The sequence below is a fragment of the Dendropsophus ebraccatus genome, chromosome 11, assembly GCF_027789765.1.
Source record: "Dendropsophus ebraccatus isolate aDenEbr1 chromosome 11, aDenEbr1.pat, whole genome shotgun sequence".
In the NCBI taxonomy this organism is placed as follows: domain Eukaryota; kingdom Metazoa; phylum Chordata; class Amphibia; order Anura; family Hylidae; genus Dendropsophus; species Dendropsophus ebraccatus.
Window position 1 is genome coordinate 12692862 of NC_091464.1, and position 27796 is coordinate 12720657.

At 44.8% G+C, this 27796-nt stretch overlaps 1 protein-coding gene across 1 annotated transcript; it reads right to left on the reverse strand.

Moving 5' to 3' along the window:
• Positions 1-3840: 3840 nt before the first annotated feature.
• Positions 3841-27796, reverse strand: RAB7B (RAB7B, member RAS oncogene family). Its single transcript, XM_069944723.1, has 6 exons — positions 27556-27796; positions 25235-25293; positions 9458-9584; positions 7426-7641; positions 5534-5659; positions 3841-4408 (listed from the first exon to the last, which is right to left on the reverse strand). Exons 2-6 carry the CDS (start codon positions 25285-25287, stop codon positions 4325-4327), a joined length of 606 nt encoding a protein of 201 aa, XP_069800824.1. The 5' UTR covers positions 25288-25293; positions 27556-27796; the 3' UTR covers positions 3841-4324.

Below are 27796 nucleotides of genomic sequence, written 5' to 3' on the forward strand. Positions count from 1 at the left end.
ATTTATATATATATTTATTTTTTGACAGTATATTTAATTGCACAATGATGGATTCGTTAGAATTAAATTATTGAACAAAGAAACTGTATTTATTTAAACGAAAATGTGTTTTATTCATGAAATATTAATTAGTACAGAAAGCTCTATTAGCCGGTAATTCATATGCCGGCAATAGAGCATTCTGTACTAATCATCACTTTACTTTAATGAAAACATCAAATGTTTCTTCTAATTATGTTATGACAATAACATTATTAGAAGAAACATTTAGAATTATATGTGCGCTCAGCTGATTGGCTGTTCGGCTGAGCGCACATATAATGAGCCGGTCCGCAGTACAGTGACTTCATTGTGCTGCGGACCAGCGAAGAGGACACATCGGGGTGAGTATAGAGCTCTCCCCACCCCCTCCCCGGCACTGCACCCCTCCCAGCAAGGAAGGGGGGGTCAGTTAACCCCTTCCTTGCTGGGATGGGTGCAGTCTGACATCAGTCTGGCCCCCAGGGGGTTAAGGGGGATGCAATACATCCTCCCTTAACCCCTTGGGGGCCAGACTGTAAGCAGGGATCTGTAAAGATGCTGCATACTGTAAGGTGCACAACACCGCTCACAATGATGGGTGTTGTGCTCCTGTTTGTGTGTTTTTTGTGTGTTTCTCCCTTTTTGTTTTTCAGATATCGGTATCCTGTGGATTACGTCGGATTCCGTGGACTACGTCGATGACCAGCGGTTGTTCTTTGAATTTTTTAAATAAAATGGTCAATGAGGGGTGTGGGGGTGTTTTTATTTGAATAAAAAAATTTGTAAACTTGTGTCTTGTCTTTATTTCTTTACTTTTTAGACTTAGTAGTGGAAGCCGTCTAATAGACGGAATCCATTACTAAGTTGGGGCCTAGTGTTAGCCGGTATAAAATGGCTAACACTAACCCCCTATTATTACCCCAGTACCCAATGCCACCAGGGGTACTGGGAAGAGCCGGGTGCCAGTGGTCCCGGAGCGTCAATATTGGCGCTCCTGGACCGGGCGGCAGCAGGCTGGTAAGATTTAGGCTGGGGAGGGCCTAAACCAATGGCTCTTCCCACCCTGGTGTTACCAGGCTGCTGTCGTTTGGTTTTTAACCCGGCTGGTTATAAAAATAGGGGGGACCCTATGCGAATTTTTTTTTAAATAAATAAATAATTAAAAAAAAACGCATAGGGTCCCCCCTATTTTTATAACCAGCCGGGTTAAAAACCAAACGACAGCAGCCTGGTAACACCAGGGTGGGAAGAGCCATTGGTTTAGGCCCTCCCCAGCCTAAATATTACCAGCCTGCTGCCGCCCGGTCCAGGAGCGCCAATTTTGACGCTCCGGGACCACTGGCACCCGGCTCTTCCCAGTACCCCTGGTGGCATTGGGTACTGGGGTAATAATAGGGGGTTAGTGTTAGCCATTTTATACCGGCTAACACTAGGCCCCAACTTAGTAATGGATTCCGTCTATTAGACGGCTTCCACTACTAAGTCTAAAAAGTAAAGAAATAAAGACAAGACACAAGTTTACAAATTTTTTTATTCAAATAAAAACACCCCCACACCCCTCATTGACCATTTTATTTAAAAAATTCAAAGAACAACCGCTGGTCATCGACGTAGTCCACGGAATCCGACGTAATCCACAGGATACCGATATCTGAAAAACAAAAAGGGAGAAACACACAAAAAACACACAAACAGGAGCACAACACCCATCATTGTGAGCGGTGTTGTGCACCTTACAGTATGCAGCATCTTTACAGATCGCTGCTTACAGTCTGGCCCCCAAGGGGTTAAGGGAGGATGTATTGCATCCCCCTTAACCCCCGGGGGGCCAGACTGATGTCAGACTGCACCCATCCCAGCAAGGAAGGGGTTAACTGACCCCCCCTTCCTTGCTGGGAGGGGTGCAGTGCCGGGGAGGGGGTGGGGAGAGCTCTATACTCACCCCGATGTTGTCTCTTCGCTGGTCCGCAGCACAATGAAGTCACTGTGCTGCGGACCGGCTCATTATATGTGCGCTCAGCCGATCAGCCAATCAGCTGAGCGCACATATAATTCTAAATGTTTCTTCTAATAATGTTATTGTCATAACATAATTAGAAGAAACATTTGATGTTTTCATTAAAGTAAAGTGATGATTAGTACAGAATGTTCTATTGCCGGCATATGAATTACCGGCTTATAGAGCTTCCTGTACTAATTAATATTTAATGAATAAAACACATTTTCTTGGAAATAAATTCAGTTTCGTTTGTCAATAATTTAATTCTAACGAATCCATCATTGTGCAATTAAATATACTGTCAAAAAATAAATATATAGATAAATATACATTTATTTATATATCTATTTTTTTTAACAGTATATTTAATTGCAAAATGATGGATTCGTTAGAAATAAATTATTGATCAACGAAAGTGTCTTGATTACAAATAAAATGTCTTTGATTAATTTAATATAGTAACTATTAGAGGCATCGGCATTCGGCATCATTGCCGGCTATTTTTGAAGTACTCCGTACGGACCGCCTGTCAATCCACGGCCGCATGTCCCGCCGCAAACAATGGTCTTGTTCATTTTTTACGGGTCCGTTTACGATAGGGCCGTAGATTCATACATAGTGTGCACTGTGCAGCCGCATATCCTATACTTCCCAGCATACACACGAACCACCAAAAATACCGCCGCACAATTACAGCCGCAAATACAGCCGCACTCTTACAACGTGTGAATCGAGGGTAAGGCTGCGTTCACACTACGTATATTTCAGTCAGTATATGTATATTTCAGTCAGTATTGCAACCTAAACCAGGAGTGGATTAAAAACACAGAAAGGATCTGTTCACACAATGTTGAAATTGAGTGGATGGCCGCCATTTAATGGCAAATATTTGCTGTTATTTTAGAACAACGGCTGTTATATTGAAATAATGGCCGTTATTTACTGTTATATGGCGGCCATCCACTCAATTTCAACATTGTGTGAACAGATCCTTTCTGTGTTTTTAATCCACTCCTGGTTTTGGTTGCAATACTGACTGAAATATACTGACTGAAATATACGTAGTGTGAACGCAGCCTGAGGGTGCGTTCACACCTACAGTATCTGCAGCAGATTTGATGCTGTGTTGAGTTATTTAAATGAAATCTGCTGCAGAAAATCAGCTGCAGATCCTGTAGGTGTGAACGCACCATTAAGCTCCTTCGTCTAAAGAGCATTACAGACATTGATGTAGTGCCCCAAATTGCAAGACTCTAAATGTCAGGAGTGTTCCTCTTTCCTCTGTCTAATGCGGTCCTCTGATTTCAGCTGAATCTGGCTTTTCTTCATTGCATCCTAGGTTTTTGAACCGCTGACAACACAGATAATATATGCCCACATTCAGAGTAGTCACCAACAATTGTTATAAACAGTATAACCACAGTGAAGACACAGACAGAAAACATGAAGTAGCAGAACACTTGTAGTTAAATTATTGGAAAATTTAGTCTCTTAGTAGATGTATACCACTCCGAACCATGGGCAACATCAAATTCAGACATCCTTCGTTTCAGAGAAAAAATGTACATGAAGCTGATCCATGGCACTGGGAGTAGTGTCTGGGGGCGGGCTACCCCTGTCTGTCTCAGCTCGAATGATAGGTCTCTTGCTAGTTGTGTATAGGGAGGTTCCTGCCATTATTTAAAATGTAATACATATAATTGTTTAGAGCAGAGTTCTGCGTGCTAGTTTATATGCTATTGTCTGCCCATAATATAACACGTGTAACCCCTCATACAGGAAGATGCCAAGGGCAACCCGTATGTCAGTTGGTAACGTGTCCTCCCTCTCTTCAATGGGCAGGGTTATAATCACTAATCTGGCCCATTGAAGGGAGGAAGGATGGGTGTTCTCTGTCCTAAAAGGTGGGGGCCAAAAGCAGGACAGAGAGGACTCCTTAGCTCCTTTTTTGTGTCCAGAGGGGGAGCGAGTTAGGGAAAATAGCCAGAAAACAGCTTGAAACACATAATCACTTGCTTTGAGCAACATGTTGACCTATGGGTGGGCTATTTAATAGAAAAGTTTTATATAATAAACTTTTTTTTTTTAATAATAGAAAAGTTTTTGGGTGGAATACCCCTTTAAGTAAGCAAAATTTAAAAATGTCCTAGTGCTCCATAGGAGTCTACCTAAATTACCGAGGCACCAAGTTATTTATTCACATATACATTTTCCCATTTGACTTGATGTCTTTCATTATCCGTCCAAACATTCAAGTAGAAAATAAAGCTAATTCTAGTACTGTAACATGTCTGTACAATCCCGTCAACAGCAGGCGCTCCCATGACAGTCTTCTAGAGGAGTTAACTTGATGGATTCAGTAAGATGACATTCTCTGCACTCACGGTACTGTGAAAGAATATACAGATTTGTATAAGATATACAATGATTGAAGTAAATATAACATTTTTTTTAGAAAATAGAAACAATTCTCTCCAGCTCAATATAAAATGTATTTTTTAATAACTGAACTCAGCTAGGTCTGATATATCATATACACATATATCATATTAATGTTTAAAGGTTATATAAAGTATAAAAAAAGATTCTGACACGTCTATCATTTCATAATGACTTGTCAGAATCTGTGATTGGAGGGTGGTCAAGGTGCAGTGTCCCCGTTTACCAGTATGAATAATAAAGTCTTATTTCCGCTTCAAAATGACGTCTGTCCAAAAAAGACAGCTGAAATATGGCCAAAAAAAAGGCGTTGAGTGGACATAGCCTAAAAGTGTACGGTGATCTCAGTCTCGGCCTGCAGCTACTTTGTTTTAAATAGAGTCGCAAGTACGGTACATGACCCACCGCTCAGTTCATTCCTATGGAGGCCTTGGAAAGAGCCTAGTGCTATACTCTGCTCTCTCCAGTGGCTCCAATCACTCTCTATGGAGGCGCCGGTTAGAGCAAAAACTTGGCTTTTTCCAGTTGCTCCATACGAATGAAAAGAGTTGCAGGTTATATGCAGTCTACGGACTTATAATGGGAGCCTATGCAACTTCCGTCCGGAAGTTCCAAAGCCTCCATTTTTATTTCGTAGACTGGTTCTATTAGCAGTTATAGAGTAGATGATATGGACCCCTACTGATACACACTTCTTACATGTTGCTATGAGATGTCACATGTTTTTACAAACGATAGGCACCCTTTATTGGGGATTTTCTTGTGGCACTGTTATTGAGCTTTAATGGGGGTATTCTTGTGGCACTGTCATTGAGCAACATGATATAAACACGCTCTTTGTGCACTATATGTTCTGATGTGATGGATTTACTTATTTATATTGGACATTTCTGGTTGGCTTTTTCCACATTGCTTCTATGAGAGACACATGCTGATTTGTAGGACTGTATATATATATACATATATATATATATATATATATATATATCTGTTTCTTACACAACACTACTATAACATGGTCTCCTTTATTGCTGGAAAATGACAAAAAGACAAGAAAAGTAATGTTATACTCACGTGTACTAGCGCTTCCTTTGCAAGTGTCTCGAAGGCCAGGTCCACATTGATGTTGTCTTTGGCGCTAACTTCAAAGTAAGGGATCTTTCTTTCTTGACACCAGGAAACTGCAAATTCCTGAGAGACCTACAGTGTTTTCCAATAAATTTAAAAAAATGAGCTTTAAATAAAGGTCACTGGGGGTCTGTAAATATAGGTCACTGGGGTCTGTAAATATAGGTCACCGGGGGGGGGTGTAAATATAGGTCACCGGGTTGTGTGTAGATATAGGTCACTGGGGGTCTGTAGATATAGGTCACTGGGGGTCTGTAGATATAGGTCACTGGAGGTCTGTAGATATAGGTCACTGGGGGTCTGTAAATATAGGTCACTGGGGGGTCTGTAAATATAGGTCACTGGGGGGTCTGTAAATATAGGTCACTGGGGGTCTGTAAATATAGGTCACTGGGGGGTCTGTAAATATAGGTCACTGGGGGGTCTGTAAATATAGGTCACAGGGGGGCTGTAAATATAGGTCACAGGGGGGCTGTAAATATAGGTCACCGGGGGTGTGTAAATATAGGTCACTGGGGGTCTGTAGATATAGGTCACTGGGGGTCTGTAGATATAGGTCACTGGGGGTCTGTAGATATAGGTCACTGGGGGTCTGTAGATATAGGTCACTGGAGGTCTGTAGATATAGGTCACTGGGGGTGTGTAGATATAGGTCACTGGGGGTCTGTAAATATAGGTCACTGGGGGTCTGTAAATATAGGTCACTGGGGGGTCTGTAATTATAGGTCACCGGGGTGTGTGTAAATATAGGTCACCGGGGGGTCTGTAAATATAGGTCACTGGGTGTGCTGTAAATATAGGTCACTGGGGGGTCTGTAAATATAGGTCACAGGGGGGCTGTAAATATAGGTCACAGGGGGGCTGTAAATATAGGTCACTGGGGGTCTTTAAATATAGGTCACTGGGGTCTGTTCTCATTTACTTCAGAGAATCCATTGCAAGAAAATTCTTTACAGGAAAATGATTCCTGCGTGCAGCGCTAGTTTTCCCATTGACAGAGACCTCGGTGGAACCTGATAAACTCCATTATAATTCTATGAGATTGGTGTGGACACTAGCAGTCTAGTGTTGTTTCCTTTCGTAACTACCCCCATTACATATGCGAACATATCTGGTGTCCTATACTCTATAGGGTCTTCATCTATCTTTCCCAGAACCCTGGATGACAAAATTGCCATGGTATGTATATGCATCTCCTATTCCGGTACAGCTGTTTATAACTATAATTGATGTATCCTTTTTGTCTTAAGGCTCAGACTCCATTAAATCCTCTTCTCTTCTAGAACTATTTCTATCCATTTATAAGACATCCCCTGAAAATAAGACCTAGTAGAGGTTTTGCTGAATTGCTAAATTTAAGGCCTCCCCCGAAAGTAAGAATTAACAATTTTCTTGTTTGAAAGCATGCCCGCCGCACAGAACACAAGCTGTGATTCTTTTTAGCCCGCCGCCGTTGTCTCCTACCATCACCGCCCATTGCAAAGCAGCTGCATGCAGGACATGAAGACCGTCACATACAGGTACATTCAACATTTTGATCGGGTTTTATAACTTTTTGAGGAGTCAAGATCAAACAAAGTAGTAATTCTGTCATTGTTTTATATTTATTATTTAAGGCACTTGCCATGCAGTATAGATGAGATGTAGGGGTTATTTTGCAGGTCATTACAATTACACCAAGTCCTAATATATGTATATTTCCAGACGAGACTGGAAAAGCAGTGTAGTGCTGGGAGAGAGGACAAGTTACTCTTCTTCCTTCCAGATTGCCCCTTTAAATGAACACAAGTGCGTAACAACTATTGCTGACAATGCAATAACTCAGATCATGTCCTTACCTGCCGATCCTCCAGGTCAATCTTGTTTCCTAGAATGATTATCGGGAAATTGGTCGCTGGTGACTGTATTTTATCCATAAAGTCTGACCTCCAGGTCTCAAGACCTAAAAAAGATTCCATATCGGTGACATCGAAGACCAGAAGGCAGCCGTCAGAGCCCTTATAGAAGGAGGATACCAGGGAGCGGAACCGTTCCTGACCCCCTGTGTCCCAGATCTATTGAACAAGAAAATATATCGTTATACTTAGATTTCACAGATTTCCAGACTAAGTTCTTGGCTACAAAACCTTGAACGGATAAAATGAGTAATCTGTGGAAAATGTAGTCTGTTGAGGGGGGTTAGAAGTCAGTCTGTCACCCTAATTCCCAAGTATTGTATAGCTAAAGCTTGGTTCACACTGCTTTTTAACCCTGTATAAGCATTAGCACTTCTGATGCGCACGGTTATCATCTATTTTTTTTTGTTAATTCCATATGGAACTTCTAATTCGCATTAACCCCTTAGTGACCAGGCCAATTTTCACTTTTTGCACTTTTTTTCCCCTTCTTTTTAAGTAATGGTGGTTTTACACGGAACGATTTATCGTTCGAATTTGCACGATAACGGTCGAATTTCAATTATAATCGTACGTGTAAACGCAGCGAACAATCAAGCAACGAGCGATCTTTTAAGATCTTTGATCTTTTAACAACTTCTCAAATCATCGTTGATCGTCTTTCAACAATTTCACCTATGTATGAGATAGGCTTAAGCGATCGCAAAACGATCGCAAAAGATTTTTCCGTAAGATGTATCGTTCCGTGTAAACACTGATGATTATGGAAAAAACATTGTTCATTCTAAATCGTGCGATCGGACGAATTATCGCTCGATGTAATAGCGCTGGCATTTTTTCACCTAGAGACCCACATGATTCCTTATTTTTTGCAACATTAATCGTACTTTGCAATGACAGACTTAATTGTTCCCTAAAAAATGCTGTGAAAACGGAAAAAAAAAATTTGTGCAGTGAAATTGAAAAAAAAAAGGACCCGAGGCGTAAGTATGACGGATCGCACCGCAGCAAGCCGATTCCTCCACCGGAACACAACTGAAGACTTCTGGAAGCCATTTAAATGATACTGTCAGTTTTGATAGTCGCATTTAAATGGTTAAAGAGGTATTCCAGGAAAAAAATAACTTTTTCCTATCCACAGGATAGGGGAAAAGTACCCAGTACCCCCTGGCAATCTCCATATTGCCCCCCCCCCTATCTTTTTCCCCCCTTAATCCCCCACCAAGAAGTGAAGTAAACTACTTCTTACCTAATGACTGTTGACCCCAGGCTGCTCTGTGGCAGCCATTTTGTGACAGTGATATCATCAAGAGGGAGGCGAGTCTAAGCCCTGTTAAGCCAGCCTCCCTTTGTCAGGTGACACAGGTTGCTCATCTCTGATTGGCTGAACAAGCTGTAAGCTATCTAACAGTTTTACAGAGTCAGTTAGACATCACAGGAGAAAAAGTGCATCATAAGAAAGCAAAAACTAGGAAGTAAAGAAAAAATGAAGCCACTAACTGAAGCTTCAGGGTCCTGCAAACAGCGGGAAATTCAAATTGAGAAAGACTTAGGAGGGATGGTAAGTGTAAAAACTATGTTTAAATGATTCATTGTTTTTTGTTTTTTTTTATCAGCACCGGAGTACCCCTTTAAATTAACCGGCACAAACGACCGGTGGGTAAAAGCCACGGTCCCTGACTGCTGGTAGCGACACAGTACAGAGGGGGTGCAGGTCGTGATCCCTCTCCGTACCCTCTTAATGGCAGCATGATGTACATAGACATCATGTTGTGTTGAGGGGTTAAGGCTATGTTCACACACAGTAAGGGCCCATTCGCACAGAGTAAAATTCAAGAGCAGAAACCCCGCCACGGACTCTGCTCAGAATTCTGTCTGCCTCATTGTCTCAATGTGATGTGAATCCTAAAGTGTTTTTTGTTAATCAAAACAGTATTTAACTTGATAAAACATGTTATATTTTTGCCCCACTAACCTGCATCTTTAGGGTCTTACTTTCCAGCTGGATGGTTTTGCTTAGTATGTGCGCCCCCAATGTGTTCCTGTAGTCACTTCTGAACCATTTATGTACATATTGATTTAGAAGGGAAGTCTTTCCGGTTCTGTAAAGACAAGATTGTCATTTTATACAGGGCTTTTTTTTTTTTTTTTTTTTACTGTGGCATGTTGGCATCAAAGCTGTTCACATCATTATAATAGGACTAAGACACCGGCCGCTCCGTGATCCGGCCGTGTTACGGAACGGCCGGTGTCAGAGAAGATCATCCCTGCCGGTACTGCAGGATGATCTTCACTGCCTCTGATTTCAAATGTAGGCGCCCGCATCCGAATTCCCTGCTGCTCACAATGGAGCATGTGGCCAGAGCCGCTTGCTCCATTGTGTGCACTGACAGGGTTTTCTATGGCCGTTATTCAATGACAAGTCAAGATGCAGCACTACGTCAGTACTGTAGTAATCATGGCCGTTGTTGCATATGGCGGGATATAACAGTAAATTTATCATGGCAACCAATAAGTCCTTAGAAGGTGTTAGGCTTGTTAAATACAGAAAATAAGGCAAGGTCTTACATTATTTTTCTTTAAAAAAAATGGCTAGGTCTTATTTTTGTGGTAGGTATGCCCCTACACTGTAGCTCTACTCTGTATGATAGCCTACATACTGTATGTCCCACTGTTGCTAGGCTCCTATACTGTAAGTTCTCCTGTAGTTAAGTCTTCATACTGTATACCTACCCCCTGTAGTCTTTTCCCCATACCAATACTGTATACTTCCCCATACCAATACTGTATACATCCCCCTCTGTAGTTCTTTCCCCATACTGTATACATCCCTCTCTGTAGTTGTTCCCCCCATACTGTATACCTCCCCCCTGTAGTCTTTCCCCATACCCATACTGTATACATCCCCCTTTGTAGTTCTGCCCCCATACTGTATGCCTCCCCCTCTGCATTCCCTCTCTTACCCCTTCTGCCTCCCTGCAGCTTGTGTTGAGCAGGTGGGGGAGGAGCTTGGCAAGTCTGCCTCTGATCGGTTGATGCTCAGCACCAGTGTCAGGGATCTGGTTGGCTGATTTTATTTAGGGCTTATTTTGGGAGTAGGGCTTAATTTTGGAGAAACACAGTATTTGTGAACAAGGAGTAGTAAGTGTAGTGTTCCACTATGTGTTTTTTCTTCTCTCTTACACCTAGGTGTAGTATGTTGGAAAGTAATGGGTTAACTTGCTGGCTGCAAAATGTTACAATATTATGTACATCTGTCTGGTTGCCGAGTGAGGTTGGCAGTCTGAGTCTAAGGGCCCTATTCCACCAGACGATTATCGTTCAGATAATCGTTAAATCGTTCGAATCTAAACTATCATCGTTCGGTTGAATAGCAGTTAACGATTAACGACCGAACGAGAAATCGTTCATCGTTTGAATAGACCTGGACCTATTTTTATCGTTGCTCGTTCGTAAATCGTTCGCAAATTTAGCCGTGAAATAATAAATCGTTTGATCGTTCATTGGTCGTTAGTGGGTTTGCTAAAGTGCAAAATTCTATTGGCTAAACACATTGATTGACAGGGACCATCCTCCTTTGTTTCTACATGTGCGTTTTTTTTTTTTTTTTAATTGGTAGTGGATTGTCAAAATATAGACCATAAATGTAAAATGTTTACAAAACATGCTGTGCATCCGCCACAGTCGGACCCTGAAGTTTTTTACCCTTTATTTACAATTAAATCATTCGTGGAGCGGCCCCCTAAATCAATTTATGTTTTATTATTAGCCTGTTCTGTACGCGCAGGCATGCCTTGTAAAACACGCAAAAACGATAGCTGCCACGTGGCGCTGGCTGCGGCAGCCTTTATTTCCGGTCGGTGAAAGATGTCGAAAAGTACCTGTCTTTCGTACGCAAATCTTCGCTTAGCTTGGCGCGAACAATTTTAAAATAAAATCATTCGGGGTGGGTCCCCTTAGCCTTTGGTCGACCGGAAGTTTAGGCCGCCCAAGCCAGCGCCACGTGGCAGCAACAAAGGCAGCGGCATGTGTCTAAGAGCGTTGTGCGATTTTATTAGAGGAGGAAAAGTTAAAGCATATGAAGGTTATAGGGCGAAAGCTTTTAGTATTTTCCTCGCTTGGCTGGCGAAATTACGTAGCATGGAAAGGGCCTTTGGTCGACCGGAAGTTTAGCCGCCCAAGCCAGCGCCACGTGGCAGCAACAAAGGCAGCGGCATGTGTCTGCGAGCGTTGTGCGATTTTATTAGAGGAGGAAAAGTTAAAGCATATGAAGGTTATAGGGCGAAAGTTTTTAGTATTTTCCTCGCTTGGCTGGCGAAATTACGTAGCGTGGAAAGGGCCTTTGGTCGACCGGAAATTTAGGCCGCCCAAGCCAGTGCCACGTGGCAGCAACAAAGGCAGCGGCATGTGTCTGCGAGCGTTGTGCGATTTTATTAGAGGAAGAAAAGTTAAAGCATATGAAGGTTATAGGGCGAAAGCTTTTAGTATTTTCCTCGCTTGGCTGGCGAAATTACGTAGCGTGGAAAGGGCCTTTGGTCGACTGGAAGTTTAGGCCGCCCAAGCCAGCGCCCCGTGGCAGCAACAAAGGCAGCGGCATGTGTCTGCGAGCGTTGTGCGATTTTATTAGAGGAGGAAAAGTTAAAGCATATGAAGGTTATAGGGCGAAAGTTTTTAGTATTTTCCTCGCTTGGCTGGCGAAATTACGTAGCGTGGAAAGGGCCTTTGGTCGACCGGAAATTTAGGCCGCCCAAGCCAGTGCCACGTGGCAGCAACAAAGGCAGCGGCATGTGTCTGCGAGCGTTGTGCGATTTTATTAGAGGAAGAAAAGTTAAAGCATATGAAGGTTATAGGGCGAAAGCTTTTAGTATTTTCCTCGCTTGGCTGGCGAAATTACGTAGCGTGGAAAGGGCCTTTGGTCGACTGGAAGTTTAGGCCGCCCAAGCCAGCGCCCCGTGGCAGCAACAAAGGCAGCGGCATGTGTCTGCGAGCGTTGTGCGATTTTATTAGAGGAGGAAAAGTTAAAGCATATGAAGGTTATAGGGCGAAAGCTTTTAGTATTTTCCTCGCTTGGCTGCCTTTACTATGCCAGTACTATGCCATTACTTTGAAGTACTATGCCATTAATATGAAGTACTAAATACTATGCCATTACTGCTATTTTACTGGGCCACGCACCTATCATCTCCAGTTCAGGTGTAGTTTAGGTATGGAATACAAAAACCCAATATTCAGGCAAGAGATTTGCGTACTGAATACACCCATATGGGCATGAACAAAAAAAAAATTCACCTACTTGAACGATAATCTGATGCTTTTCGTTTAGTTGAATCACTGAGAAGCGAGCGATCAACGAGCTGGAACGACCGCAAGAACGACTTGATTTAACGACCATCGCTTCATTGAAATGTGAAAACGATTTTAATAATCGTCCGGTGGAATAGGGCCCTAACCTGCATGGAATAAAGTAAGCAGCCCAAAAGCCTGGTCTCTGTTCATACACTTCATTTTGGCGACGAGGATGGCGAGATTCCTGGATTTACCAGCTATTGGACCTTTTGATGTGTCTGGAGATCACACTAGTCTGTCACAGTGTTGGGACAAATGGAAAAAGGGATTTCAGTTCTATGTTACAGCTAGAGGAGTGACTGCACCTGCTCAGAAAAGAGCAATGCTGCTGCATACCTCCCAACTTTTGCAAAGAGCAAAGAGGGACATGTGCGCCGCGGTACCCATAGCCATGCCCCCATAGCGACCCTCCATAGCCACGCCCCCATAGCTACCTTCTATAGCCACTCCCCTACAGTCACCACATGCTGCTGACGGAATAGTGCCCTATACAGTATCCAATCCCCCCAAAAATGCCCTATATAGTATCCAATCCCCCATATAGCGCCCCACATAGTAGCCAATGCCCCCATATAGTGCCCCACATAGTATCCAATCCCCCATATAGTGCCCCACATAGTATCCAATCCCCCACATAGTGCCTCACATAGTATCCAATGCCCCCATATAGTGCCCCACATAGTATCCAATGCCCCATATAGTGCCCCACATAGTAGCCAATGCCCCCATATAGTGCCCCACATAGTAGCCAATGCCTCCATATTGTGCCCCACATAGTAGCCAATGCCTCCATATAGTGCCCCACATAGTAGCCAATCCACCCCATATAGTGCCCCACATAGTAGCCAATGCCCCCATATAGTGCCCCACATAGTAGCCAATGCCCCCATATAGTGCCCCACATAGTAGCCAATGCCCCCATATAGTGCCCCACATAGTAGCCAATCCCCCCATATAGTGCCCCACATAGTAGCCAATCCCCATATAGTGCCCCACATAGTAGCCAATCCCCTCATATAGTGACCCACATAATAGCCAACCCCCATATAGTGCCCCAAATAGTAGCCAATCCCTCCATATAGTGCCCCACATAGTATCCAATCCCCCATAGAGTGCCCACATAGTAGCCAATGCCCCATATAGTGCCCACATAGTAGCCAATGCCTCCATATATGCCCCACATAGTAGCCAATGCCCCCATATAGTGCCCCACATAGTAGCCAATGCCCCCATATAGTGCCCCACATAGTAGCCAATCCCATATAGTGCCCCACATAGTACCCAATGCCCCCATATAATGCCCCATAGTATCCAATGCCCCCATATAGTGCCCCACATAGTAGCCAATCCCCCATATAGTGCCCACATAGTAGCCAATGCCCCCATATATGCCCCACATAGTAGCCAATGCCCCCCATATAGTGCCCCACATAGTAGCCAATCCCCCATATAGTGCCCCACATAGTAGCCAATGCCCCCATATAGTGCCCACATAGTAGCCAATGCCCCCATATATGCCCCACATAGTAGCCAATGCCCCCATATAGTGCCCCACATAGTAGCCAATCCCTCCATATAGTGCCCCACATAGTAGCCAATCCCCCATATTGTGCCCACATAGTGGCCAATGCCCCCATATAGTGCCCCACGTAGTAGCCATTCCCCATATAGTGCCCCACATAGTATCCAATCCCCACACATAGTGCCCCACATAGTATCCAATGCCCCATATAGCGCCCCACATAGTAGCCAATCCTCACCTTTGTGTGGCCCGACCAGAAAAACAATAAACCAGTAACTCACCTGTCCGCCGGTCCCAGCAGGTCCTCTCCCGGCAGAGCACACACTCCCGTCATCCTCTGGGGCGGGCAGCGGGGTATACAGACACTGACTGTGCTTGAAGTGATTCATGATGGAGGCTGCAGGTCACTTCCGGCACAGTCAGTGTCTGTATACCCCGCTGCCCGCCCCGGAGGATGACGGGATTGCGCGCTCTGCCGGGAGAGGAGCTGCTGGGGCCGGCGGACAGGTGAGTTACTGGTTTATTGTTTTTTTTCGGTGGGGCCACGTATATTGCGGGACACATAGCGTGCCGTTCCAGGATCGCGGGACAGCACCCCGAAAACGGGACTGTCCCGCGGAATCCGGGACGGTTGGGAGGTATGCTGCTGCACTTAGCTGGGCCAGAAGTCCAGGACATCTTTGAAACCCTGGGAGATACAGGGGAAGATACAGACTATGAGACAGCCATGAACAGACTGATTGAGTACTTTGGGCCAAAGAAAAATATTTCATATGAAAGATATAGGTTTAGACAGGCTGTGCAAGAAGTGGGAGAAACCATTGACAGGTATGTGAATAGACTGAAATATCTGGCAAAGTCTTGTGATTTGGGAAGTGTAACAGAGGAAATAATGAGAGATCAGGTTATTGAGAAATGCACCTCCATGCAGCTCAGGAGGAGATTACTGAGAGAACCCGGCCTGACACTGGCCAAACTGCAGGAGATTGCAAGAGCCATTGAACTGTCTGAGATCCAGGCTCTACACATTGAAAAGAAAGAGACTGCAGTTTCAGTCAATGCAATCTCCAAATCTGCCTATGATAATAGGAACACCAGGAGTAGAAAAGAGAGAACTGTATGTGTAAGCTGCAGTAAATGTGGCAGAGAGGGTCACACAAGCCAGGAGTGCACTGTGGTACAGAATAAGACATGCTATGCTTGTGGAAAGATGGGCACTGTGGTACAGAATAAGACATGCTATGCTTGTGGAAAGATGGGGCATTTTGCAGCTGTGTGTAGAAGCGCAACCACAGAAAATAAAACCAAGGGATTGACTGCAAAAGTAAATGTTATAGCTGCAGATAAAAAGACTGCCTCAGACTGTGAATTCATATTCTCACTGGGTTCACTGCAAGCTGGGACATTGCCCATCAAGATTGGTGATACAGAGATTACAGTACTGATTGACTCTGGCGCTACTTGCAATGTTATGGACATAGCTTCTTGGAACACTCTAAAAAGCAGAGAAAATCACCTTAAATTGTGCAACACAATAAACAGATTTATGCATATGGCTCCAGTGTGCCATTACAACTTAAAGGCAAATTCTGCACCTCTGTTCAAACACATGGGACCAGATCTCCTCTGTGGACGGAATTCTATGTTGTGGATGGCACAGGCTCACCTCTGTTAGGCAGAAAAACTGCTATGGAACTAGGGGTACTAAGGATTGGACTTAATGCAGACAGTGCAAATGTGAACACGTTGTCCCCTTCTATTTCTTCACTGAAAGAGGAATTTTAGGATTGTTTCTCTGGGTTTGGAAAGTTAAAGGATTTTCAGTTAGAGCTGCACATTGACCCACATGTAAAGCCTATTGCACAGCCAACACGAAGATTCCCTTATAGCCTGAGATCACCTGTAGAGCACAAGCTTACAGAACTATTGGAACTTGATATCATTGAACCAGTGGAAGGACCCACCCCTTGGGTATCTCCATTAGTTGTCATGCCAAAGGGGGCTGATATTCGGATTTGTGTGGACATGAGGTGTGCTAACCAAGCGGTGCTTAGAGAAAGACAACCAATACCCACTATTGAAGATGTGTTACATGAGATGAATGGGGCAAGTGTCTTCAGTAAATTGGATTTGAAATGGGGCTATCGTCAAATTGAATTGACTCCGGCATCTAGAGTCATTACAACATTCTCAAGCCATAAAGGCCTGTTCAGATACAAGAGACTGATGTTTGGGGTATCCTCAGCACCTGAGGCCTATCAACATGTGATCCAGCAAGTGCTCCCTTGACAAAGCGAGTCACGCGAAACGTGCGTAGGGTGAGTAGGTGTGTGGGACTTGGTGCAGTGTATACATCCTCTTATTTGGTATCTACATTTATAATCATTTGTTGGTGATTTCACCTTAGTGTATTGATTATTCAGCTACTGGAGCTCTAGACAGGTTGTTTACCGTGTGCACAGTGGCGTAGCTACAGGGGTCGCAACGGTCGCAGTTGCGACCCGGCCCGCCAGCCAGGGGGGCCCGGCTGGGCCCCCCATGCCACCTTGCTGTGTCCCCGAAGCTGCTTGCAGTGGCGCAGCTACCACGGTCGCGGCGGTCACCGCCGCGACCGGGCCGCTACCAAGGGGGGGCCCGCGAGGCCCCCCCTTGCCACTGCACTGCTCCCCTCCCACTCCCTCTTGTGACCGCAAGCAATGTTTTGCCTGCGATCACAAGAGGCGGCTGGGACGGGGCCGGCTGACGTGCGGGGCTGGGAGCATCAGGTAGGCAAAAAGACAGGTCCCGCGAAGCTCCGCCCCCTCCGCGGGAAGCCCCGCCCCCGCCGCGAGAAGCCCGCCAGCGCGCGTGACTAGAAGACTAGAGGAACCATTCAGGTGAGTAAAGATTTTTTTGTTTTAAAGGACATGATGAGGGGTGTAGTGGTATGAGGATGGAACAAGAGGATGATGGGGGTGTAGTGGTATGATGAAGGAACAAGAGGATGATGGGGGGTGTAGTGGTATGATGATGAAGGAACAAGAGGATGATGGGGGTGTAGTGGTATGAGGATGGAACAAGAGGATGATGAGGGGTGTAGTGGTATGATGATGATGGAACAAGAGGATGATGGGAATGTAGTGGTATGATGATGAAGGAACAAGAGGAGGATGGGGGTGTAGTGGTATGAGGATGGAACAAGAGGATGATGGGGGGTGTAGTGGTATGAGGATGGAACAAGAGGATGATGGGGGTGTAGTGGTATGATGATGATGGAACAAGAGGATGATGGGGGGTGTAGTGGTATGATGATGATGGAACAAGAGGATGATGGGGGGTGTAGTGGTATGATGATGATGGAACAAGAGGATGATGGGGGTGTAGTGGTATGATGATGAAACAAAAGATGATGGGGGTGTAGTGGTATGATGATGAAGGAACAAGAGGATGATGAAGAGTGTAGTGGTATGATGATGGAGGGCAGGAGGATGAAAGGGGTAGTAGTATGGTGATGAAGGGGCAGGAGGAGGGGACAACATGGGGGGCATCTGTAAGGGGGATAAAATGGGGGGCCATCTATATGGGGGATAACATGGGGGGCATCTATATGGGGGATAACATGGGGGGGCATCTATAAGGGGGAAACATTGGGGGGCCATCTATAAGGTGGACTACATGGGGGGTGTATACAATAGGGCATGCACAGAGGGGGATATGTACTATAAGGGGATCACATAGTGTCAGGGCTAGCTACTAAATGAGGGTGTAAAGGGGCCAATACAGATGTGCAGTGTGTATAGAGATGAGGATGGTGTCAGTGTGAGGAGACTAATATGTCTGTCTGGCAGATTCTGTGGATTCGTGGCTCAGACGTTCTCATAATGGCCCAGGGCAGATGGAGAAGAAGATGAAAAGGGAAGAACTCCGATCAGAGAAGACGTCCCCTGTGAGTCACTTGATATAACTGCACTGTAATTTATATGGTGTATAGAGCCTGTGTGGAGCTGCATCCACCTCTATATGACTGGATGAGGTGATATTGGTCTATGTACAGAGGATTATATTCAGTAGCAGTGGTGGTATTAGTCAGTAGCAGCAGTGGTGTTACTCAGTATGTGGTGGTATTATTTGTTGTTATCTGGTACTGTGTTTTATTGGATTTAGTATACTGGATTTGGTCAGTAACAATATGGTGGTGAGGGTTGTGGTGTGGCAGTAATATTTCCCCTTGTGTACTGGTAATATGGGTCTCAGTAAACAGGATTTGTTTAGTAACAGTATGGCGGTAATATGTACGGTGATAATATTTCCTGTATACTGGTATTATTGGTAATATCAGTCTTGAGATATATATCTACCAATAGCATCGAGAAAGGGGGGGGGGCCCAAGTTGACCTCTTGCACCAGGGCCCAAGAGACATTAGCTACGCCTCTGCGTGTGCACTTTATTTTATGCTGCTAATTAACACTGTTTACATTACTTCTATTCAATAGAGGATGCCTACACTGCCATAGTTATCTTAGTCTCTTGCATGTACAATATATGATTTCATAAAACATTTTTCTATGTCTCCTCACCAATTTATGTATTTGGTTTGTTTCATTCCCCCAATTTCTTTGTTTTTTATCTTTTTTTCATCTATTTTTGTATGTATTTTAAATTAAAATTTACCTTAATAAAGAGATACAATTATATTTATTTGTGAGTGTCCTGCACTTTTTTTGATCCCTTGCGGATTTTTGTTTTGGTATAGTATATATTTCAGTCAGTATTGTGGTCCTCATATTGCAACCAAAACCAGGAGTGGATTAAAAGCACAGAAAGGCTCTGTTCACACAATGTTGAAATTGAGTGGATGGCCGCCATTTAATGGCAAATATTTGCTGATATTTTAAAACAACGGTTGTTATATTGAAATAATAGCAGTTATTTACTGTTATATGGCGGCCATCCACTCAATTTCACCATTGTGTGAACAGAGCCTTTATGTGTTTTTAATCCACTCCTGGTTTTGGTTGCAATATGAGGACCACAATACTGACTGAAATATACGTAGTGTGAACCCAGCCTTAAAGTGCGATACAGACCTGGACCTACTAATGCAGCAGATGCACTGTCCAGATTGCCACAGTCTTCAGCACCATTTCATAATGTAGCAGAAGAGTACATTCGCTTTGTTGCTGCTAAAGCCATTCCCAAGCATTGACACCACGTGAGGTTGAAGAGTTATCATCAGTGGACCCAGAAATTGCACAGTTGAGAAATTGTATAAAACGAGAAACCTGGGAGGATTGTGACCCAGGATATCGCAGAATCAAACATGAACTGAGCATTGCTGGACAACTAGTGTTACGTGGGAATCGTATATTGATGCCTAAAAAACTACAGAAACAAACCTTGCACTTAGCCCATGAGGGCCACCAAGGTATGGTGCGCACCAAACAACGATTACCTGAGAAAGTTTGGTGGCCGGGAATTGACAAGGATGTGGAACATATGGTCTCCTCATGTCGAGCTTGTCAGCTGGTGGATAGCAAACCTAAGCCAGAACCAGTAACACACACTGTTCTACCTGCTGGACCATGGGAAGAGCTGGCTATTGATCTGTGGGACATTCCATCTGGATACCATCTCTTAGTTGTTGTGGACTATTATTCAAGGTGGCAAGAGGTGGTAGTTCTTACTAAAGCAACTTCAACAACAATAATTGAGGGTCTGGAGCGCATTTTTGCTTCTCATGGTTTGCCTAAACTGATTGTGAGTGATTTTGGTGCCCAGTTCACGTCTCAGGAATTTCAAGATTATCTCAACACAAATGCCATTGAACATCGTCGTACAACTCCATACTGGCCTCAAGCTAATGGAGAGGTGGAACGCCAGAACCGAACCCTATTGAAAGCTCTATGTATAGCTCATTTGGAGAGAAGAGATTGAAAAAAGGAACTGTGGCGTTTTCTTTTGGCTTATCGTAAACCCCCCATGCAACAACAGGAGTGAGTCCTGCTGAACTTCTTTGTGGTCGCAAATTCAGGACAAAATTGCCGGATATTGGGGGTTCTTCTCCTATAAGTCGGGAAATGTTCCAGGAAATTCATGAGGAAAGGAAGATCCGAGCCGAACAATATGCGCCATTGTCAAACTAGTGGCCTGAAACAAGGAGATAAGGTGTTGCTTCAAAATGAACGGTTTAACAAATTGTCCCCATCCTTTGAACCTGAACCTTATGTGTTAAAGGAAAAGAAATGCATTCAGGTGGTTCTGGAGGATTTAGATGGAAACACAAAAGTGCGCAATTCATCCTTTGTGAAGAAATTTATTGATCCAGAAAGCCAAGACCTGAAGGACCATGAATCAGCAGAAAGTAGTAGTGGAACCTCCAGTAATTCAGACAACGACCCACAGCCATCTACTTCAGAAACTTCAGACTTGCCAAGAGCAAAGCGAGCAACGAATCCACCGGCCTACCTAAAAGACTATGTGTATGGACAGGAGTTAACAGTTTAAAGTGTTAGGGGTTTCCCCTTGACAATTAATTGTTTATTGCTGTTTATTGTGTTTGATTCCTAGTTCATGTTCAGATGCTGTTCTTCAAGAAAAGGAGGGATTGTAGTATGTTGGAAAGTAATGTGTTAACCTGCTGGCTGCAAAATGTTACAATATTATGTACATAGCTGCACACACCCCCTTACTTCCATAGTAAGAACTTCCTTTGTTTTAGTTAGTTAGGGCCTGGACAGGACGGGCTATACCTGTCCTCTGAGTCTAACTCCATACAGAGAGGAGAGTAGACTTGTTTAAGACCAGCTAGTTACTCAACCTTAATAGGTTGCTAGATAAACCCCCAGGAAAGCCGGAGACAAGGGAGTCTCACCCCTTGGCTACGTTGTGGATTTTTCTTACTTTAGGGCAGTCAATCATCTAAAGAAAGAAGAGGACTGTAAAGGCCGTACCCAAGTAGAGCACAGTGCAAGTTAGCCACTCTCTACTGACTGAAACTCGGCTGAGTAGGTAGTACTAGCTAGCACCGTCCAGTGACAGAAGACCTGGGACTGCAGAAGGCAGTCATATATGCAGGGAAATATATATACACATGAGTATGCAGATTTCTACAGGACGCTATAGAGACACTTCACTGCATGCTGGGAGAGTACTCACTAATTAGGCAAGGGACATTCCTATATGGTCCCTGACACCTTCATCTGGTAACTTCTTCTATCAACTCCCCTAATTCCTATTGGTACCTGAGCACTGTTACTGATATTGCACTAAAGATATTTTTTGCTACATAAAGTTTGGACTTTGTTTAAATTAGGACTTTGTCATCTCTGCCACAGCACCTGCACCTACACTCTGCAACCCACATCTGTGCTAACCAAGGTCCGGTTGCTGTGTGTCCGGGGGTGGGTGTTACCACTCCTGGCCACTGTGACAAGTAGCCTCCAAAACATCAGAACCCACCAGCAGGCCTAACACTAGCTCCAGCAACCCTGGCCATGGCAGTAAGTCCATCCCTGACTTTATATTGACATTATATGAATACAAGTTATTCCCCTAGTTGATGACATTAGGGATTTTTTTTATTCCACAACCAAGCAGATTGTTTCAGTTTTCCACATTCTATATCCAGCATCTCCTGTGATGTGGTTAGATACCAGTTACTCCTGCTGGCAGGATTTTTGGACATATAATGATTTCTCTTTATAGGATATTTTCGGACACAGTTGTTGATCTAGTCTGCCTCTTAAGTTCTGGAGCTTGAGGGGCACAGGATTTACAGATGATGCTTCATATTTTATTTTTTTTCACATTTCCTGCTGTTAGACTACTCCTTTAATGTATTGTCCCGGACCCTTAGAAATGACTTTTCAATCATAGGCTATGTTCACACAATGTATGAGACCGGCCGGGTGAGCTTTCCGGACGCAGAGCTCTGATGCGGGCGCATCAGCGTGCGCCCACATCAGAGCTTACCATAGCACACAGTCAGGGCCGCCAACAGGGCATTACTGGCAGTACAGGTGTATGGGGCCCGGCCTATGGGGGGGCCCGGGTCTCCCACACACTTCACTTTTATGAGAAACCTGGTATACAGACAGTGCAGGGAGAGGGGAGAGCTCCCGCAGATGTAAGGGGCCCCTTCTACTTAACTAAAATCATTAGGCCCTCCTCCCCCCTGCACTGTCTGTGGACCGGGCTGCAGAATCCCCCCCCCACCCTCCACAATGGACTGGCCCCCTCCTCAGCAGCTCCCAGGCTCGTGTGGAGCTGGTGACTTCCGGCTGGTGTGCTCTCCCAGATGACAGGTAGATGCAGCGGGCCCCCTCTCCTCCCTCCCTCCTTCCATCTCACAAACTTCTCTGGCTGCTGTGGTCTCTGCTGCAAGGTCGGAACATGAGGGGGAGGGGAGGAGCCGCTGTGTGAGGAGCACTGAAGACTGAATGGGTCCTGGAGCTTCCCTGCATAGAGTAAGTGTGTGTGAGAGAGTGAGTGTGAGTGAGTGAGTGAGTGAGTGTGCGTGAGTGTGTGTGAGAGAGAGAGAGAGAGAGAGTGTGTGTGTGTGTGTGTGTGTGTGTGTGTGTGTGTGTGTGAGAGAGAGAGTGTGTGTGCCCCCATCCTGGTATAGTATATAAATCTGCTACTGCTGAACCAGTCCCTACTGTACTGACAGCTCGGCTCTGCTGTGCCTGACCAATGTAACTGACAACTCGGCTCTGCTGTGCCTGACCAATGTAACCGACAACTCGGCTCTGCTGTGCCTGACCAATGTAACCGACAACTCGGCTCTGCTGTGCCTGACCAATGTAACCGACAACTCGGCTCTGCTGTGCCTGACCAATGTAACCAACAACTCGGCTCTGCTGTGCCTGACCAATGTAACCGACAACTCGGCTCTGCTGAGCCTGACCAATGTACCCGACAACTCGGCTCTGCTGTGCCTGACCAATGTAACCGACAACTCGGCTCTGCTGAGCCTGACCAATGTAACCGACAACTCGGCTCTGCTGTGCCTGACCAATGTAACCGACAACTCGGCTCTGCTGTGCCTGACCAATGTAACCGACAACTCGGCTCTGCTGAGCCTGACCAATGTAACCGACAACTCGGCTCTGCTGAGCCTGACCAATGTAACCGACAACTCGGCTCTGCTGTGCCTGACCAATGTAACCGACAACTCGGCTCTGCTGAGCCTGACCAATGTAACCGACAACTCGGCTCTGCTGTGCCTGACCAATGTAACTGACAACTCTGCTGTGCCTGACCAATGTAACCGACAACTCTGCTGTGCCTGACCAATGTAACGACAACTCAGCTCTGCTGTGCCTGACCAATGTAACTGACAACTCTGCTGTGCCTGACCAATGTAACCGACAACTCAGCTCTGCTGTGCCTGACCAATGTAACTGACAACTCTGTTGTGCCTGACCAATGTAACCGACAACTCAGCTCTGCTGTGCCTGACCAATGTAACTGACAACTCTGCTGTGCCTGACCAATGTAACCGACAACTCAGCTCTGCTGTGCCTGACCAATGTAACTGACAACTCTGCTGTGCCTGACCAATGTAACCGACAACTCAGCTCTGCTGTGCCTGACCAATGTAACCGACAACTCGGCTCTGCTGTGCCTGACCAATGTAACTGACAACTCTGCTGTGCCTGACCAATGTAACCGACAACTCAGCTCTGCAGTGCCTGACCAATGTAACTGACAACTCTGCAGTGCCTGACCAATGTAACTGACAACTCTGCTGTGCCTGACCAATGTAACTGACAACTCTGCTGTGCCTGACCAATGTAACCGACAACTCGGCTCTGCTGTGCTTGACCAATGTAACCGACAACTCGGCTCTGTTGTGCTTGACCAATGCAACAATGCGTCTGAAGCACTGGAGGCGGGCCGGCTTGCCCCAGTGGGAGGGAATTCCCTCCCCTCTATGACGGGGCTCCATTATAATCAATGGAGCCGCGTCATAGGGAGGCGGTGGATTCTGCCCACTGGGGCAAGCCGGCCCGCCTCCTGTGCTTCAGACCTAGCACGGTACCCGTGGATAGAACGGCGCCGTACACGGGAACCGGGCCGCAGTTCTAAAAACATACCACGGCATCGGCTTCACCGTGATGGCGGCGTTCTATCCGTGGGTCATATTAAAGAGGATGTGTGTGTGTGTGTTGATTTCTGTGGACATGGAGTCTGGAGGGGTGATGCTGTATGGTATCTGTATATTATATCCAGGCTGTATGGTATGTGTATACTATATCCATATATATATATATGTGTATACTACATCCATATATATATATATATCAGCAGCGGCTGACCAGGCATGCTGGGGGTTCTAGTTGCAAAGCAGCGGCAGACAGCACATCTAATTTCAATTTGTATGTTAAGTGTGCTGTTTGTTTGCCGGTACATCCCCACCCCAGCTAGCCGGGAGTGATGTGCCCTGTGCCAACCACACAGGTCGCACCCCCCAAAGGCCAGCCCTGAGTCAAAGATACGTTCCACAGTTTTCGTTAGTGGGGGGGGGGGGGGCCCAGACAATTTGGCTGTATGGGGCCCCGAAAATCCTGATGGCGGCCCTGCACACAGTGAAGCAAGCGGCCGGAGCCGCTCTCTTCACTGTGTGAACTGACAGGTCTTTCTGCAGAAAACTGACCTGTCAGTTATTTGCGGGGCCGCACAGATCCCGCCTGGAGCGTATGCGATGTGTGAACGCTCCGGACGAGATCCCATTGCTTAATAGGCTGTGTTCCACTGCACAAAAACTACGGCCGTTGTTGCCATCGGCAACAACGGCCGTAGTTTTACGTAGTGTGAACATAGCCATATTATGTTATTTGTTACTTTACTCATAGCGACGAAATGTATAGTGGTGTTTTCAGTAAATCTCATCTCGAACTTACCCCATAGGGCCAATAATATTAACTTTCAGATCCACTTTCTGATTAGAATGCATGAAGAGCTGAAAGAAGGAGAACAGATATATGCATTATTGTTATTATTCAGTAGGTGAGGTTTGGAAGCTATGCATGTAAAATGAAATAATTATACCCTTTCCAGACCGCCGACCACAGCACAGGGGAGGTAATATAATATTAGGAATATTTGTGTCTGGGTCTATTTGTCCAGGAGCCAATGCAAATACATTTATAAAATGAACACCTTACCCTACTTTTATACCTACACATATACAAACACTGTGTCAAAACCTGCAAGGGTAGGTGGCGGGGGGGGGGGATTATGGCGTTAAAGGGGAAACAGTCCAGGACAGGAATTCACCATCTGTTTTGTTCGTGTTCCACGGACAGGGCACAGAACGTGTGAATGCAGCCTAATTCTAGCAGACTATTACATAGACAGCAATCCATCTAAACCTGTAATACCACATTTTACTGTTGGAGCCCCTGCAGAGAAGATATATAGCTGCACACTAAATCTGATGTTTGTTGGTCAGCTTCCATATGAAAAAGGATGTTTATGATATGACAGCCCCTTTAACCTAATATAAACTTTATTCCTACGGTGTCTTCTTCTCACATTTGCTGAATGCATTTATAGGGCTGTCAGCAGAAATATTTTTGCAAATACGGTCATTTAGGAAACTTTCCTCCTCCTCCTGGGGCTCTTTGCCTCACATTGTTGACAGCTGGTTGTCTGGGTTCCCAACCAATAGCAGTGGGCTGGCTGGTGTATATATAGCTATAGTACACACACAGAGACATATACAGTATAGTGTATATCTATATTATACAGTACAAACATACATATACACAGTATATATATTATATACAGCACACACATATATTTATATATACAGTATATGTACTGTAGCTATATATACCCTAGCTATTTATATATAGATGTTATACAGTATATATATATATATATATATATATATATATATATATATATATATATATTACATTATAATATAATGTATAATCTCTGCACATCTACACAATGGGGGAGATTTATCAAACATGATGTAAAGTAGAGCTGGCTCAGTCGCCCCTAGCAACCAATCAGATTCCACCTTTCATTTTCCAAAGAGTCTGTGAGGAATGAAAGGTGGAATCTGATTGGTTGCTAGGGGCAACTGAGCCAGTTTCACTTTACACCATGTTTGATAAATCTCCCCCTATAGGTATACATCCTTCATGTGATTAATTGAATGGTTGTGTGCGTCCTCCCATTTGGCCGTATAACGGGTCCCTTACACATAATTGCAGAACCTACATGATTACTTCGGCTCTAGTAATATAAACAAATAAACATAATAGAACTGTGTAGATTAGGATTGCACATGCCAAAAAAATAACAAAACTTTAAAAAAAAAAAAACTTTTTAGGGCTATAAGGAAAATCTTGGTAGCAGGACCAGGAACTTTCTGGATGTGCAAACAGGCAGCACAACACAGTGGTTTCTACCAACCAATCAGAGCTTAGCTTTTATTTTACCAGAGCAATAGGAGGAATGATAGCTAAGCTGTGATTGGTTGCTATGGGCAACAAAGAGATTTGCTAACTCCCCCTCATGGTCTTTGAGGCCTCTCCTTAGTCAGGCACCTGTCATGTCTTAGTGGCAGCAGAAGCATAACTATGGGTGCCTGCACAGGGGGCAGCCATACCTAGTCCTTAGAGTCTGAGAGGTCTCAAAAGGTCACAGGACCATATCAAGTGGTCAGTGCTCTATACAATGTGTGAGAATTGGGGGGCCCTGTCACAGATATTATATTGGGACCCAGGGGCTTCAATGATAGATGAGCGAAGCAGGCTTCATTAAAGGTTCTTTCGAAGCCAAACTCTCAAATTCTGAATCCTGCTGTCTGCTCGCTCTGTGGAAAAGGTGGATACTTCCTGAGGACTGCCTAGAAAATATATATACAGTCATAGGCCATAGGCTGTATCCATGTTTTCAAGGCGGGACAGACAGCGGGATTCAAGGCGGACAGACAGCGGGATTCAGAAGCCGATGGTTCTGCTACATATAAACCCTTAATGAAGCCTGCTCCACCCATCTAAAGCTTCAATGTATACGTCTAAGCAGTGAATATAGTAAGAGAACTGACCGATAATATAACAATGACGTAAATGCCATAAAATATATATATCCCTTATGCTGCTGGAATACAAAGAGACTTTCTTGATGTGTTTTTTTTTTACCCTAAGGTGAAAACTGTACCTCACAAAGCAAGGAAGAATGACCTAGTTACTGAGTTACTCACCAAAACCGTTCTCGATACTTTCTTGGGCTACAGCAGACACTGAGAATACGGAAATTGTACAAGTCAGTAAAGTTATTGAAGTTCTTGTCTGTCAGTGGCCTCCACCTCCCTCATTCTGTGCAGTACAATGATGGGAGAAGCTGCAGTTTACATCATGGACTCTGTGATAGCAGCCGCCTGTTTCCCTGTGTGCCTCTCCTTCTCCTCTTACCCAGTCTCTTGCAGTTTTCCACCCTCCCTC

Excerpts from the sequence above, each read along its gene's own strand:
- RAB7B (XM_069944723.1), bottom strand. The coding sequence starts at position 25,287 with ATGCATTCTAATCAGAAAGTGGATCTGAAAGTTAATATTATTGGCCCT. Across the intron at positions 7,642-9,457 it reads GTAAGACCCTAAAGATGCAG|ATCTGGGACACAGGGGGTCA; the intron begins GTTAGTGGGGCA and ends CTTGTTCAATAG. Across the intron at positions 5,660-7,425 it reads TTGACCTGGAGGATCGGCAG|GTCTCTCAGGAATTTGCAGT; the intron begins GTAAGGACATGA and ends AAAACACTGTAG.